Source organism: Falco biarmicus, chromosome 8 (genome assembly GCF_023638135.1).
Source record: "Falco biarmicus isolate bFalBia1 chromosome 8, bFalBia1.pri, whole genome shotgun sequence".
Lineage (NCBI taxonomy): Eukaryota > Metazoa > Chordata > Aves > Falconiformes > Falconidae > Falco > Falco biarmicus.
This window is the reverse complement of record NC_079295.1, coordinates 16610016-16626726: the sequence shown is the minus strand read 5'-3', so window position 1 is coordinate 16626726 and position 16711 is coordinate 16610016. Positions and strand designations below refer to the sequence as shown.

At 37.0% G+C, this 16711-nt stretch overlaps 1 protein-coding gene across 18 annotated transcripts in view; it reads left to right on the top strand.

The window, feature by feature from the left end:
* The window catches only part of ABI2 (abl interactor 2), a 71785-nt gene that overhangs the window by 14745 nt on the left and 40329 nt on the right, over window positions 1-16711 (top strand). For all 18 annotated transcript variants that reach the window (XM_056350505.1, XM_056350492.1, XM_056350488.1 and 15 more), the window contains exon 2: window positions 14216-14383. In XM_056350505.1, the coding sequence (XP_056206480.1) occupies window positions 14216-14383 (168 nt within the window). The remainder of the gene's footprint in view (window positions 1-14215; window positions 14384-16711) is intronic.

Below are 16711 nucleotides of genomic sequence, written 5' to 3'. Positions count from 1 at the left end.
TGTGACTAAGGGATATTTATACAGGTCTCGAGCAGAACACCACCAGTACATGCAGAAATCAGTATCTGAACAAATCTAAAAGGGCTTGGTGGAAATCTGTCTCACATTAGACAAACAGCAAAAAGAAAAAATATGTGCCTGTTTGGGGAAAATAATATTAAAAGAGTCCCTGCAAGTGCTTTTGTGGTTAAGAAAACGTTTTTTAGTGGAAGCTGAGTTCTGGAATGTCATTAATACATGTGCAGATGGGTAGCAGTTAATTTTTGGGCATTGCAGATGCTCTATGCTACTTTGAGAGGCCTGTCCTTTTCTGAAGCACCCTTTTAACTTTTGTGGTAACTAACTTTTTGGGGACAGACTTGGCAGAACTTACTGTGCCATTGTATGCGCTGCTTATCTTTCATTTTATAATTGCTTTCAAGTTTACGGAGCTCTATCTTGTGTTGGATCCCAAATAATTGATTGTTTGATTCTTTGGAAGGCATGCTGATAGAACTATGTCCTTGGCTGTTGCCTCTACAAGGTCCTGCACAGAGATTTGCTTCTGGGTGTTGGCTGGGATATTGTTGAAACTGTTTTGTTTTTTTTTTAAGAGTCTTAGCATGTCATTTTGTGTGGCATTCACATGAGTTAAGTGCTGTGTTCAACTGACGTTCAAATGTTAGAACAAAGGAACTTAAACTTTAGAAACAGAAACTTTTGTTCGGTATTGCTGTCATTCTCATGAGGTTAATCATGTTCACTTAAGTTTATTAACCTCCTATGTTTTTGATTCAAAGAAGATATTTGGTACATAATCTACTTTGGATGAATAAGTAAAAACAACCACACAGAATTTACAGAGGTTCTGCTGAGGTGTCCAGTTCCATTATTTTGGCTGTCAGGTAATACCAATGCTTCCCTTCAAGACAGCAGTCTTTAAACATTCACTCTATAAAATCCTTGGTATTGTTCTGAAGGATTTTTCAGACATTTAGTCTTTTCAGGCTCATCCTGACTTGATGTTCTAAATCATGGTCCTTTGTAGCTAAAGCAAGAAATCCCTTATTGCTGGTAGATTATGTGTTTCAAGTTCTGGCTTTTCTTTAGCAGGAGGAAAACTCTCCATATTGCTAGAAAGAAATTCTGAAATGGCTCTGTGACCTGCAACACAATTACAGTGTTTTTCAGTCTGGGGAATGTAAGAATTATTGTATGTGGAAAAAAACTTTGCCCAAGTTGAATTTGTTTTATCAAACGTATTGTTTTTTATACCTCAGTGTGATACTTGTTAATTCTTAAAATAAGTGTTTGGCTAATTTGCAGAAAGGAGTAGTATTTAAATTGTGTGAAGGTGACTGCATTACAGTTGCAATGTAGTTAATTTGGGAGATTAAGTGCACATACTTTTATGCATGTAAAATGTTTTTATATTGCTTTAAAAAAAATTGTGTTACTGCTTGGATGGAACAGTCCCTTTCTGGGCAAGGAGCACTGCAATTAGTGTGAAAGTAGGTCATGCTTAGGAAAATGTGTGTGTAAAATACAGATCTCACTGGAAATAATTACAGAAAACTTGATGCTGTGGTGTTTAGTTACATGCTGCAGGTTGAATATAGTGACTTTGCTTGCTGTTCTTGAGCTACATAGCAATTGACAGAAGGTTCACTTTTAATTTTGAAGTAAATGGACCAAAACAGCTGGTTAAACGGGAAAAGAGAATAACTACTTTACAGTGCCTTCAGAAAAGGGTTTTTTCCCTTATTTTCTGAGATTCTTAAATTGTAACAGCATAGTAAAGTTTGAGTCTAGTTAAAATGGAAAGCCTCCTGAAACCTTCTGGGTTTTTATGTGCTGACAACTCTGTCAAAAACATGAACAAAATTGATAAACTTCTGAAAAACCTTTACTTCTAGCAGTCTAACCTTGGGAATTATGCTGGGACTCCCCATTTAAGGGCATGACTTTTATATTTCAAAAACGTTCACTAGTTACGTGGGGAGTGCAAAACAGAGATCTAGAGTTTGGCTAACGATGTCTGCATAAGAGGCTAGAATCCCATTCTCCCTCTGCCAATATTGTGTTTTGTCCAGTGCTATGGTAACAGGAGCAAAAGGTTGTAAAAACCTTCTTTGCCAGAAAAGTGAGCAGATACAGCTCTTGGGGCACATAGGGAATGAATCTACTGAATAAGAAGGCATTTGGTTCTGCTTAGCAGTTTTCAGAGTGAACTTTACTTTCTTTCACTTCTTTTAGTTGATCATGTTAGTTTTAGTTAGTCTTCATCCTTTGTTCAGTTATGGGTAGTATAGCAGAGGTCAACGTTCAGCAGGCTGAAAATGGAGGTCAAGAACAAGTTGACCTGTCATCTGCTTGCTTCTGCTCTTTCTGGCAAGCTGTTCCAACGAGGGCAAAGAAAAAGACCTGTATGCTGTGTGGCTTGTTGTGATTTTTCAGAGTCAGATGAACATATTTGTGTTTGGTCATGTAACAGGGTGCAAATGTGCATTTTGGTGATAGAATTCTGCCATGTGGGATGATGTAGCTTTGGAGGAGCTGGAGACATTGACCTTTAGGTGGTTCTACAATAGGCAAGCAAGGCTGTCCTATTTGTTTAAAAGCAAAAAAGAGAAGGTGGGAGAGACTGGGGAACCTTTCTTGAAGAAATGCAGGGAAGCTTCTTGGTGTTTTAGGTCTGTGCTTTAGAGCTGATCAGCTGCTGCTGCAGTTGTCCCAGGCTCTACTAATTTGAGCATAAATCTCTAGGTTTTGGCATTCAAGTATGCTGCCAATAGTTCTTTTGCCTCCTGGAGGAGTGTTGTGTGTTGCAACTGTTGTGTGAAGGTTTCTTATTTTGATCTCTAATTTTTTAATATGAAATAAAAGATTACTTTTTTTCTTCTCAGATTGTGGGCATGTATCTGAAGATTGTTTGTTTCTTTCAGTATGTCTGAATTGGCAGCAGCTTTAAAAAGTGCCAAGGAACAATAATTTCAAATTTAGAGTTAACTGATCACTGTGAAGGGATTTGTGTAATCCAAGTGTAGTTATTTCCTAGAAATGAAAGAGTGATTATGCAAATACCTGCCGCCAGTTAGTTTAAGCCCTCTCCTCTATCTACTGTCTTTGAAATAGTGTGCTCCTGTTAACGTGGTAGCTATGTCTTTAATTCTCTTAAAGCTTTTTTTAGTCATAGTTATCAAAAGTAGCTATTTTAAAATATAATAACTTCTAGAATGATAACATTTTAGGCCATGCTAATGTGAGGAAGTAGAGACAATGAATGGCGATTGCAAGATTATGTTAGTTGGCTTGGCAATGTGGGAAGAGTTCTGAGCATAATGGGATTGTATTTATTGTAGACAGACAGCAAATGCTTTCCAGCAGCTTGTGTTCCTTGGGCTACCCGACTGCTTTTTACAGTGCCTAGTGAAATGGGACTCTGCAGTACAGCTCAATGACAGCTTGATGTAGCTGTGATAACCGATGTGGGTGTCATCTCCACGTTTGCCTGACTCCTTTGGGAGCTATTGGCTGAACAGGGCGTATACCTTCCCTTCATATGCTGCAGCTACACTCTGGCAATTACAAGCTGCCCTGCCATCAGACTGATCACATCAGTATACTAGGCTGTAAACTGTCGTGGTGGGTGAAGTGGCTACACGTCCTACTTAGCTTTTCTTGCTGTGAGATTGTAATGTCTGGCAGTGGGCACATGGAAGGAGAACCTACTTTGTCTGCCACAGATAACTCTGTGATTCTAAATTATTTGGCCTCAGTCATTGCTATGTAATGAATTGAATTGAGAGTTTATAGTGGAATGGCGGAACTGGCAAAGTTGGGAAATAACAAATGTTACATAACCCCTTGTGACTAGATAATGTTTTGGGAAGCTGAAGTAGATCTTTCTTACAAATGGTAGATTTCATCAGATTTCGAGAGAGATAGAGATACACAATCTGTTCATCTGGTATTACTAAGGAGAAAACAATTAGTGCAAAGAACTTTTTTTGTGCAGGAGACTATAATTACTATATGATTGTAGTTTGTTCTAACTTTGAAGGCCACTTTGCATCTGAAAAGTAACTTTTGCAAATGCTACAGTGTCTTGTTCTATTTTTATCAAGTAGCTGTGAAACCAAATTTGAGTTGAACTGAATTAATCAATGGGTTTTACTTGTACTCTCTGTGAAAACTTCTGGACACTGAAGCATCCTTGGTGAGTGAAGAATTTGGAACAGCAGATACATGAGATAGTAGCATTAAGCCTGCAGATCTTTGCTGTTTCTGAGGTTCTTCATTCAGTGCATTTGTGTTGGCTTAGTCTCTTAATGGCCACAAATATGTTGATTTTGTACTGGTATTAAAGCCCAAAGTGGCCTTGTATTTGGAACTCTAATAATAATTACGTTGTTATATGAACTGGAAAATGATCCACTTCTCAGCTGTGTTATTGCAGAAGAGCTAACAGAGTAAGGTGAAGCCTGCATTGATTAACGGAGTGAGCAGCGAGTCTTAAATGCACATGGGGAATAGGTTTTTCTCACTGCTGCTTGCTTCTCAAGCAAGAGCTACAGCTGATGCTGTAAAGCAGTGATGAATAACTCTACCACGTTAACTGTGTTTTAGATGTAAACACATTTAGATGCTATCATGCTGACCAGTATCTTGTGATCTGTCATTTTAAACTATTATTTATGTGTTGAACAAACTTTATTTTAACCTTGTCTGGTAGGTTTATATGAATGCAGCATGCCCTGGGTTTTTTTGCATAAACGTGACTTTGGCTCTACTTTCAAAGAATAAGCCAGTTCTGGTGAGAGCAGGGCATTTGCATGTGAAAACTGGTCGGCTTGTGAGTGTATGGAAATAAATACAAAGTTTGATCCAGGTGATGGCTAAGGGAAACAGATGAGAAATCTGTTGCAATGATGCTGGCAGTGTGAAAACAGGGGTGGAAGTTATTAGATGTCGGAGAAGCTGTGCTTGTCCACAGCTATCAGTTGTTATCTTTTTCTTTTGGGTGCAGTAGACTGATATTCTTGTCATAGATAACAAACCAGTGAGTTGAGTTTTGTCTTTACTGGCAGTCTTGAACGCAGTATGTATTTTAAAAAGTTGCTTTTCCATTTAGGAGGTTAGGCTTCATGTATACTTCCTTGAAGGGTAGCTTTGCTAGCTTTTATGCAAACCTACATTTTGAGGCTCAGCACAAAAATGAAAATATCAAGAGAATCAACTGCAACGAAAACAAAAGACTTCAACTTGATGCAAATGACCTGATACTGACTGTATGGGATTATTGATACTGAGTTTCAGCTGGTTTAAAAATTAGGAAGTCACGCTTATGGTCGAGAAATTCTAGTGACAGTGTGTCATTAGTTTTTTGGTAATCTGAAAAACTGAACAACCTGATGTCAAAGACTATGAAAGTATGAATAGTAAGAGTATAGTCCTCAGCTAGAATGATTGTTAATAGTATACAGATACATTAAGCTAAATTATCATCATAATTCAATTATAAAAATGGAAATAGCATTTGTATTTATATTCATATCAGTAGAATATGATGAATGCAATTAGCCTTGCATTTGGAAATGGCTTTTTGAATATATATATAGATTGTTCTTTGAATGTTGTTTGAATTATGGAATCTAATGATAGTTTTAATGCATTCTTAATTCTAAAACTAGTATCTTCTGTATTGATTATGTTTGGCCTAAATGCCAGAGCTCCTTATACAGTTTTGGTGATTGCTGTGCTTAGACTACTGTGTGATCTCATCTCAAAAGGTGATGTGTTTGATTCAATTTAGAATATACAGAATTCACAGTACTATGACAGTAGTCCTAATGCCATTTCTTTTGAGTTGTATTCAGAAGAGGTTACTTCAGTAACTTCATACTTAAGATGTTTAAATTTTAAAAGCACTTTGTGTGAACAGCAAATGAAACACTTTCAGTTAGGTGTTGAGTAGAGACTTTGGATGCAATTGCAAAGAAATGTACTTCTCAGTTTGTCAGATGTTGATAAGGTGGGTTGGTTTAGGTGCCTGACTGTAACCTCTGTGCGATGGTTCACCTACGACTCAAGTTTCGTTGCCGTGCTGGTTCTTTCGTTGTGTATTGGCACTTCTGAGAGCAGTTCGCTAACAAAAAGGAGTCATGTCACTGGGATACTGACACGCTCTGTTCTTCATAGGTGGGACAAAGAGTTGTCAAGCAGGTTACTTTATAGTTAGCTGTCCAGGTAAGGTCGTGTTAAAAAATTTTGTGAAGTAAAAACATTCCATCTCCAAAGTCTAGTGCTATCATTCTTATTAAGTTGTGTGCTAAATTACCAGTCCCATTCATCTTGTTGCTTCCCCTGTTGAGCGGTCTCAGTGTTATCTTGTTACTTGTGTATTCATTTGAGTGCAGAATAATAGAAAGTTGTCAGAGAACTTCCATGTGTGTGTGAGAAATTGTTACCCATTCATATCTGAAATGTTGTTTGCTTATGTTTCTTAACATTTGATTAATTCATAATGTTCAAGGTGTAGGATGCATGTAAATGGGCAAGATGACTACCAGCTCTTCTTAATTTTTAAATAAATGCGTATATGTTTGAATAGGATCACAAAGCAGTCAAGTTAGCCCTCCCTCTTCCTAAAATAATAACAGCAATAATTACACAAACAAGCAATTATGTAGAGAAAAATGTTTACATGTAGGGATGAATAGTTTAGAGATTGTAGTATTACAGTCGGCAGTGAACAGAAAAAAAATATCTACCTGCAACTCCAAGTACTTTGGAGCTCTGGTTATACTGAAGAACAGATAGACTGGGCTTCTCCCTGTGTTCAATGTACTAATAGATTACAGGGATCCTCCTGCACATCTGAAAGGGAAATATTGAGGTTTTCTGGTAGTTGTATGGTATTTATTTTTTTAGGACCTCTGGGAGATCTCATTTCCTTCTGTTCTAATACCTCAGTGATTCCTTCTCCTTTTTCATGTTTGTTTCACCTGCATGTTATTGACTAACTACTTAAGAATTATATAGTACCTGTTTTTCATGCTGGGAATGAACAGTTCTGGTAATGAAGGAGGAGTAAGGGATATTCTTTAGCAAGTAAGTATTTAATGAGGTAGTTTGTTAAAACAGAAATTTGTATTTTTCACTGACAGTTATGTAACTTCTTGGCATGATTTGGGCATAATTATTGGATTAATGGTGCTCAGTTTTCTTCTCAATCATTTTTTTCTAGCTTAAAAAAGGACCTTAGAAAGCATTTGGATGGGCTAAGCAAATACCATCTGTGCAGTTGAATAAATGTGTGTAAAATATTTAATTATGTATGAGGCTTTCAGTAACTTCAAGGAATTCGGCAACAATTAAAATGGAAAGGATGATGTAAAAGCTCAATCTTGTATTTTTCACAGGAAAACTGAAGTGTGCTTTGTCAGTATCACAGTTGGGCACATTTCGTACTGAATAACACAAACTTGTTGAACTCTGTGGCATGTGGCTTTTGTTCTTGAGGCTTTTTGAAGCTGGTGCAACCGCATCAGAAACCTAAGGTGTTCTGCTTGCTGGTCTTAAGACAAATGCTTGCTTGGGTTTGTGTTAACAGTTACCAAAAGAAACAACTGTTATATTGGTTAAATGAAACTAATCTTCTCTTTCATTCTTAAAATTTCACGGTTACTTTTTTCTGTCACATATATTAAATATGAGTTTTGTTTCACTGAACAGTACTGTTTTGAACAATAGCAAGAGATGCTGTGTATGTTACAGAAGTGATTATTACATTCTCGATGCACTTTTCAGTGTAGTTAGTCCAGTGTCAAACTGTTTAACCTCAGCTTCCACTCTGATTCCTAAATATTACTGGGTAAATGCATTGTATGCTGAAGAATTGATTTGGGTATGAATTGAGATTTTTCCATTCATTTTTTTCTAAGAGATTTTTAGGTTTAGGCTAGTTGTGAGTAATAATAGGAATGAAAAGTGCTCTTTTTTTTCCCCCTCTCAATTCAATGCTAAGTATTAATCTTGAAAGATTTTTTTTTTTGTCATATTGATATTAAAGGCAACAATTTGTGTTAATCTGCAATTAGAAACACAGTTTCTTTATCAGCTTATAGGTCCAGACTTTTTGGGTCATCTAACAGAATTTGTTGGAGAAGTTCTGTTAGCCCATCTGACAAACAAGCTTAAAAGTTGGGGAAAATGATTTAAAAATATTTATTTTTAGAACTACAGCAGTAGAGAAACCTAACTGCAATAACCAACTAAACTGCTAGCAGCTTTTAGCACTTCCTCTCATGCACCAGTTTCAGATCTCTCTTAATTAACTATTTCCAATTCGTAAGAGCTATGTTTTTCTTTTTTCACATGTTGCTCTCTTTGAAGTCTTTCCTTTTCTTCTAATTTGGTAGCATTTCTTCTGTTGTCTAGTTGGGTTGATGTTCTGTAGATCTTACTATAGCGCCCATGTTGCCTCCATTTGTTTCATTGTAGAATTTCTTTCTGCGTTAATAGCTGTCTTTTAGTACAGAATTGTTCCTAACAGTGGCATAACAGACTTCACCAGTATGTTCTGGCTGATCTCACTTTGGGGTGGGAGAATGCATTAAATTTTCTGTTCTTTTGTAGCCCTCCTTTTTGTGCTCCATATCATAATTTTGGCATTTTGCATACCTTACTGCATGTTTTATTCTCTCATCTGCACCACACTCTCCATTCAGTATAATTTTTTCTTCTTTGTAATTTGTTTTTTTTATTGCTTGTATAAGTACAAAAGTTGGTATTTTTTTAGGGAGGAGAAAAAAACATTGAGAGGTTTAATTCCTAAAGTAAAAGGATATATTAGCAGTCCAGGCCATTTCTGTTTCAAATCTGGTAATGTAATTGTGCTATGTAAATGGAACTTTCAGCGTGGCTAGAAAAAGTGATGCCTAGGCTCTGCATTCTGACACGAAAAGTAGTCATCTTTGCACTTAGTGCAGGTTGAATTCCAGATCCTTTCTAATGCTAGCAATTTGGGTTATACAGTCTAATATAAAAAAAAGATAAATATTTTCATCATAGTTCCTGAGCTGTGTTAGACTTAGTGTCCATCTTTGTTTGGACCATCATGTGGAAGCGCAAACTGTTACTAATTTTCTAGTGTCTGAAGGCAAGCACATACTGTCGCACTATGTATGTAATACATGCCTTTTCTGACTGGATGTAAACTCTGGGCATTTGTAGCTGACTTGAATGACTTTGATCTTCTGTTATCTAAAAGCGCCAGCTTTGTATAGAGTAGTCACTGTAGTCTGTGATGTAGCTCTCAGACTGGATCCATCCTGTGAAATATTTCCATCTAGTCTATTGTTTTGTTTTCTGGAGGAGGCAAAACAACTGTTTTAGTAGTGGGTGCTTCCTACAAATGGAAAACATTCTTTAGGGGAGAGCTGTGCAGAGCAATGGTTGCTGCTGTGTCTAGGTGCATGGGGTACCGCTTCCTGCTGCTGCAGAGGTAACCTCTCCCACTAGCAGCTGACATCACCCTCACCCCATATGTAGCTGGTAGGAGCATCAGATGAGCTCTCTGTGGCGAGTTAAAATGGTGCTCATAATTACTGTTGAGAGCAGGGGAAAAGGATGCTGCTTTGTGACTCAGTGTGGACCACCTGATGTGTGCATTGTGTGGAGAAAAATGATAAACACAATAGATGCTAAGCTGCTGCATGTAAATTGGATAACGTGGGCACAGAAGACATCAATGATCCAAACATTTTTTATTTTTAAGTCTGTGAAGATGATCCAGCTGTGATGCTTAATTATCTTCTTAACTTTGAAAAGTTGAAGCTGGAAGTTTAAGAGGTGGAGATGTAGCAGCATTCTTAATACAGTTAATGGAAAAATATTAAGGGAAACAAATGAGACACTCTCCACAGGTCTTGTGGAAACAAAAAACCCAAAACAAACCAATGTGCACTGTCTCTCTCTATATATATATATACTGGAAGGCTGGCAAAACTGCAGTGATCCCTACTTTCCAGCACTTGTTCCTTTTCTGTAGTAAGTTGAGCAACTTTGGATGGTTCTTCCCTCTTTATTCTTGATTGTGTGCTTCATTGTGTTCCTCTGGCTATGCAGTGGCTTACATGAGGGAAAACTCATAATGTGGTTTATGGATCAGATAATTTTCATTTTGGACTTGCTTCCTGGTCTAATTCACTACAGCAAAGGGAATATGCAGTTTGTGTTGGGAACCTCTACTTCCACAGGTACTGCTGATGAAACTAGAACCTGAGTCTCCGTAATATCATGATTAGGTGTTCAAACCATAGTTCAGTAAACATGATTTGCTCTTCCTCTGTGGTGTCTATTAAGTTTTGCTAGGGCAAGTGTTTGCAAGCTTGCATGTCAGGGAAGATGATGGAATTGACAGGACTTTAAAATAACCACTTGTTTCTTAGGTTATTTGTAAACTAGCTTAGGTACTCAATCCACCATGCAGGCCTACAAATACAGTCCTTTCACAATGGGATGGATGTGTTAGGACTAGGAGTGAGAAGCTGCCTATGTTGACAGTGTTGCAGAAGAGTGACTTGTAAAAAATTGCTTTTATTTCTTAAATTAGTATCCATTTTAAAAAAGTATAGATCAAGCTGATCTAACAGTTGGAAGCATTGCTTCCCTAAGAGTGGTGTGTGTCTAGATGTTACGATGTCCTTTTTTTTTTCATAGGCATGCATAATTTTGATGTGAGTGCTAGATTCAAGATATTTTAAGACGTTGGAGAGATATTCAGTGGTCTGTTTCATGGCATTTAATTTAGGTCAGGGCACTGAAAACTTGCTACCAGTTCTTGATCATGCTGACTGCAGTGTGTCTGAGAACTGGATGGCTTCAGGGATTCTGGTTAATGTTCTTAAGTATTCACAGTAACAAGTCTTCATTTTGTTATAATGAACATAGCAGAATGTTTCTTGTGTTTTCAGTGTTCTGCGTAAAACGGTTTTCCAGAGGTTACTGAAACTGCTGTAGAGAGGCTATGAGTTTGATTAGGACCAAATTAGTGTTTTTATCTATCACTAAAGAATTTTGGTAGGTGTGGATATTGAAAAACTTTTTGCTTGCCTTACAGTCAAGTATGAAGCACATTGGCTGGTATTTTGGTGTTCCAAATATCAGAGTATCAGATCTTAGTCTGGTAAGGGTTATGTTTGAATTTGGCTTACTGATAACTTGGAATCATTATTTTACTTGCAGAAATCCCTTTAGTTTACATACTCGGATTCATTATCAGTGTACTGTTTAGTTGTTTAAATCCATTGCTAGGTTTGAGCATGGCAGCAGTTCTAAGCAATATAATTAGGTGTCCGTCGGGAGTATTCTTTGGGAGCTTGTTACATAGGAGCATATAAGATACCATCTCTGGAAATCTGCTTTCCAAATTAAAAGTTAGATTTTATGCTAAACACAACTTACCATTTCAAGTTAAATTTTAACTGATGTTTATTACTATATCTCCTCAGGGGAACTTTAGATTTGATGTAAGTATTCCAGGCTGTTTTTCCTAGTTATTGTGTTAGACTCAGGTTTTCACCTCTTGAAGGTTTTTAGGGTAAACTTGACTGTTTTAAAATGCTGTCATTAATTATTTTTTTTTATTGCTGTTGTGAAGTGGCTTGACAATAGTACATTCAAATAGTAATTTTAATTTGAAAATTCAACACATTCTGCATCTTTCCATATACAGGGAGAAAGTTCAAACTTCAATTTTGCTGTGCCAAGCGTGAGTGAAGTTTGCTTCAGAGAACTTTGGGCTCCCTATAAAGGCATGCAGAGCAAATTACAGTTGTTCAGGTTATCAGCCAAATACAAATTATATTTTTTTTGTGCCAATAACAGTTCAAAATGTGTTTATATAGGATTGCTGTTTTATGAAATTTGTAATGTGTTTGAACATTGAGAAACCAGTTCCTTGCTGATTTGAACTGGTGTGAATGGGGATGACTTGAGTTTAGCTATTGGGTGACATCAGTGGGAGGACTAGCTCTGAACACGTATTCATATTTGTGCTTCTTTAAGCAGTAAAACCATAGCAGAGGCTCATAATTTCCAAGGTGATAGATTGTTTTCCTTTTGTTCTTAAACACTTTGGCTTTTAATGAAAAAATACTGTGTTTGCTGGCTTCTGCTCTGCTATTCTGGATGTACAGTGTGCTCATGTAAATCAGCAATTTCTATAAATAGACTATCAGCAGCTGCAGAGCAAAACTGACAAGCTTCTGGTCATTTTTATTTTTGCCATTCAGAAGCTGCTTGAATAGCTGTTAAAGTGCCCAGTAGTATGTGTGCCTGCTGTAGTGAGATCTGCAGACTGAGCAGAGGTTATGAGTAGGGAGATGGAAAGAAAGAGTGGATTTACAAACAGTGTGAGAGTAGAGGCAAAGAGCTCTGTATTCCTTCATTTGGGAGTCCTTAAGCTGAGTTTAGAGCTCTTTTATATAAAAGCCTGCTGGCTAAAAGTCAGGAGTTCTTAAATGGGGTCTGGGGATAGCATTTATCTTAACTTCTTTATAGCTGGATGTAAGACAGCCTTTACAGGTGTGCTTTGTTGGGGAGCATTATCAATACCATGCCCTAAGAAGCTGTCTCCTAAAATGTTCAGTTCCTTCTGGTGCTGGGTCTGGTTTTGTCTGCTGCTTGGGAAAGAAACAGCCAGGCAAGAATGCTTACCTTCTGCAGCATTCCTCCCTCTTGCACCACCGTGCATACGGCTCTGGTATGGCTGAACAGCAGCTGCTACCGTCCTCCTTTGTAGAAGCAGGCTAGGAAGTGGTAGCAGTATGGCCTGCAAGAAGGAATGCTGACAGGCCAACCAAGTCACCATTGTTTGTGGACACCAGGGAGGTTTCCAGGAAAGAAAAAGTATTTAATATCTTTCATGGAGCTTTTAATTGAAGTCTTGTGTCTGTGTTTACATGTGTGGTGGTTGTTTTTGGGTTTGTTTGTTTGTTTGTTGGCTGGTGGTCTTTTTTTGAAAGCTAGCAACCTTCTTTTAAGAGCCTTACTACAAGGTCTCAGGAAGTACCTTGGGCTGTAACAATTATTTTCCTGAAATAGAGATGTTCTTTCTTTTGGTGTTTCCCAAAGTACATACAATAAAATGGATGGTAGATTTGGTTTGTGCTGAAAGATGTTGAATGTCTTTCTATTCCCCCCCTTGTAATAAAAGCACATTTCTTGAACCTTTATACCCAACCTATGTGAATAATATATAAAGGAAAGGGAATTATGAAATACAGATTTATAATGGCAGTTGGGAACAGAGAACATTTGTCAACTGTTTTAGAAACAGCATCATCAGCCTGTGAGGTGGCTAAAGATCACCTAGAAGTGAAATTCGGTGTATTCCAAAGTCTCGGAAACTGAAAAGTTTCCTAGCATCTTAATTGTTTGTTTTACCAGTGCTTTAATCTGCGTTCTTTGTACTGAATTAGATCTTTCTAAAATTAACTGTTATTGGAGGAGAAACACAGGACCTTGACAGCTAGACTCTTAGGTTATTATTTTTAATGTTGTTTGAAATGTATGTATGTTTTTAAACTTCTAATGGATGTCTTCTGTCTTGATAGCCTAAATATTTTCGAGTGCTCTACTACTAGAAAAATGGAGCATTCTGATTCTTCATAGAAGAAAATATTGACAATGTCAAAAAGCACAAAACATGTTTGAATAGAAAACTCGGACTTGTTCTTTTTAACAATTATTCCCTTCACGTTTTATTCAGCTGCCATTTTAACAGAGTAATTATAGTTCATTCACTGTGAACTACCATTTGTGGCAATGAGGTCTAAATAATTGGGAGGGATGAGGAGTATGGTACTTGGCAGACCCTTGCAGGCTGTTACGAGATCTATTTGAAGTATGAAGTTTAGAAGAAGAAAAGAAAAAGTACCTCAGAGTGCTTTTAATGGTTATTTCTAAAATACAGTATAAAAAGTTTCACTTTAAGTATTTCAGGAAAAGATGAGTATGTTGTATATCAGCTTAATTCCTTTCATAAAGTATAGAAACTCTTAAAATACAAAGTTAGTATCTTTTGCAGAATGAATGGAAAGGTGGAAAAACTGTAGAATTAGTTTGACATGTAGAATTCCTTGATCTTTAAAGACAGGCAAAAGGAGTACATTCTGAGAATCTTTGTGTGAGAGACTTTACTAAATAACCCTTTTATTTCTGCTTTTAGTCAGCAGATAAGCAGCGAGCCCTGGAAGAAACCAAAGCCTACACAACCCAGTCGTTAGCAAGTGTAGCCTATCTGATCAACACTTTGGCCAACAATGTTCTCCAAATGCTGGATATCCAAGCATCCCAACTTCGACGCATGGAATCTTCAATCAACCATATTTCACAAGTGAGATGTTTTTCTGGATTCTCTCCCCCCCCCCCCCCCCCCCCCCCCCGTCTTTGTTTTTGAAATGTATTCATAGCAAGTAAAACTCTTACCTGACATTTTGTGAATGAGAATAGTCACATTTAAAACAGAAGGATACGTTTCTTCTTATAGTAATTCTGAGAATGGCTCTTGTTATGTGATTGGATATCTGTGTTAGTGTGAACATTTTACATAGGCTAAGAGATTAATTGCATTCTTTGCCAGTTTGTTCTGTGGATAGGGGGCCATTCTGCGTAAGTGAAAAGCACAGAAAAATCACTAATGGAAAAATCAGAATCTTATGTTAAGGGACAAATTAAGCTTTCCAAATCCTATTTGGTGACTGACTTTACTTGGTATTTATTGGCTAGAGGCTCTTAAAATTAAGGGAAAGAAATATGGAATAGATGGTGGAAAACAATACTTGTCATCTTTTTACTTTTCCTGTTGCTATAATACTGGCATCTAACGATAAAAGCAGAGATGGCAAAAGTAGTTTACTCCTGGCTTTTTTTAATAAAACTTTGAAATTACATGAACAGAAGGCAAAATTAATGCTTCGAGTTTGTGTATGGCTGCAGAACTCCTGCCATTGCTGTTTTTCTGAGCAGCAATAGACTAAGCTACTATTATCAGGAATCCCTGTCCCATCTCTACTGATGTGAGAATTTTGGCTGCCAGAGTGGGCTGAGGATGGATAATAGATTTAGTAGAGGTTTACGTGCCAGTGATGGATTAAAAGAGAAGTTTAGAGCAATGGTACAGCACTTTCTGGTTTTCTGTTACTGGAGGGTTGGTTGACATCCTTACTGAATATTTTGTGTCTTATTTGACCAATACATTTTTGCTGCTAGGATTTCTTGATCTCCATGCAATAACATAATAAATTAAAATGAAGACTATTGTGGTATTTAGAAAGACATTTGAAAGTAGGAGCTGTGTAAGGTGGGAAATTAGCAGATTGAACTGATCTGTTGATTTGCTGGTGCTGGAAGGATTGCTAAACTCTAATAGAGGTTTGAACCAGTGAAAGAATTGAATAATTTATATGCTAACTTAATGAGCTGACTCAGCTCACTGGGAGGTCAGATGAATTCCAGAGCAGGTGCAAAGGAAGATGTGGGGAGGATTTTCTCTTCTGGTAGTAGTATGCTGTTAGATTGCCTCAGTTACCTCGTGCAACTGCATCCTCAAAAATAAGTTGAGAAGTTTGATTTCTTCTTCTACATGCCTCTTGTTAATCCACGGAGAACTTAATTACTTTTTTTCCCCAGAAAATGTTGCAAATTACTCTGTGTGTGTGTACATATATGTGCTATATATATATGCTGTGTATGTGTGTATATACCTCTGTGTATGTGTGTGTGCTTGTGTCTGCGCTTTTTGACAGGCTAGTGACAGCTGACAAGTATTTCAACTATTTGAAAGCCTGACAGAAAAGACTGTAATATGAATAAAAATATTCAGAGTTCACTGGATTTTGCATTTTATAGATGTAGAAAGTTCATTTTGTCAGACTGTTTCTGTAAATTAGCTTTTGTGGAAGGGCAGTAGCATTTTAAATTTTTTCCTTCTGAGAGGCTGAGATTTATGCAGATTGAGGTGCTAGGTAAAATTGTCTTTAGCATTTATGCAGAATGGCTAGTTATTTAAAATGGAGCACTAAATTACCAGTGCCCAATAGCTAATGAAGGTGTATCTGCCAAAATTCAAAGGCTGCACTTGAACAACCAAAAAAAGTTTGTGTGGTTTTTTTTTAAATATTGCTGTAAAAGTGAAAACTGAGTTTGTTTTTTGTTTTATTTTGAGTCTGCATCATCTATATGTAGGATGCTCCCCAAATCTTTATGGAAGAAATGTTACCAGAGGAGCAGACAGTATTTGAATTCTGGATATTACATACATGAAGTGTGTTGATCCAAGGAACTTAATAAAGTTGAATTGGATATGTTCAGAAATTGTTTCATCCCATGATACCAATGTTGTAGACGGTTATTTTTCTTTTTAAAAAAAAAGGATTTATTTTGTTACATTTTTTGTGTAATAAATTATTTATTTTCAGGAAATTTGATTATAGTTCTCCTGGAACGAGTCTAACTTGCAGAAGACTTCCTTGGTCTTTTTTTATCTTGGGTGTAAAGTTTAGTGGACTGTTTCTAGTACCACTTAAAATGCCTCATGATATAATACCTTATTACCAAATTACAGTTTCAGTCAGTCAGACTTGAAATGATGCCAGTAACACAGAATAGAGAGCAGGTTGGTAATTACCATCTGCTCGCAGTGCATCATAGCCTTAATGCTTTG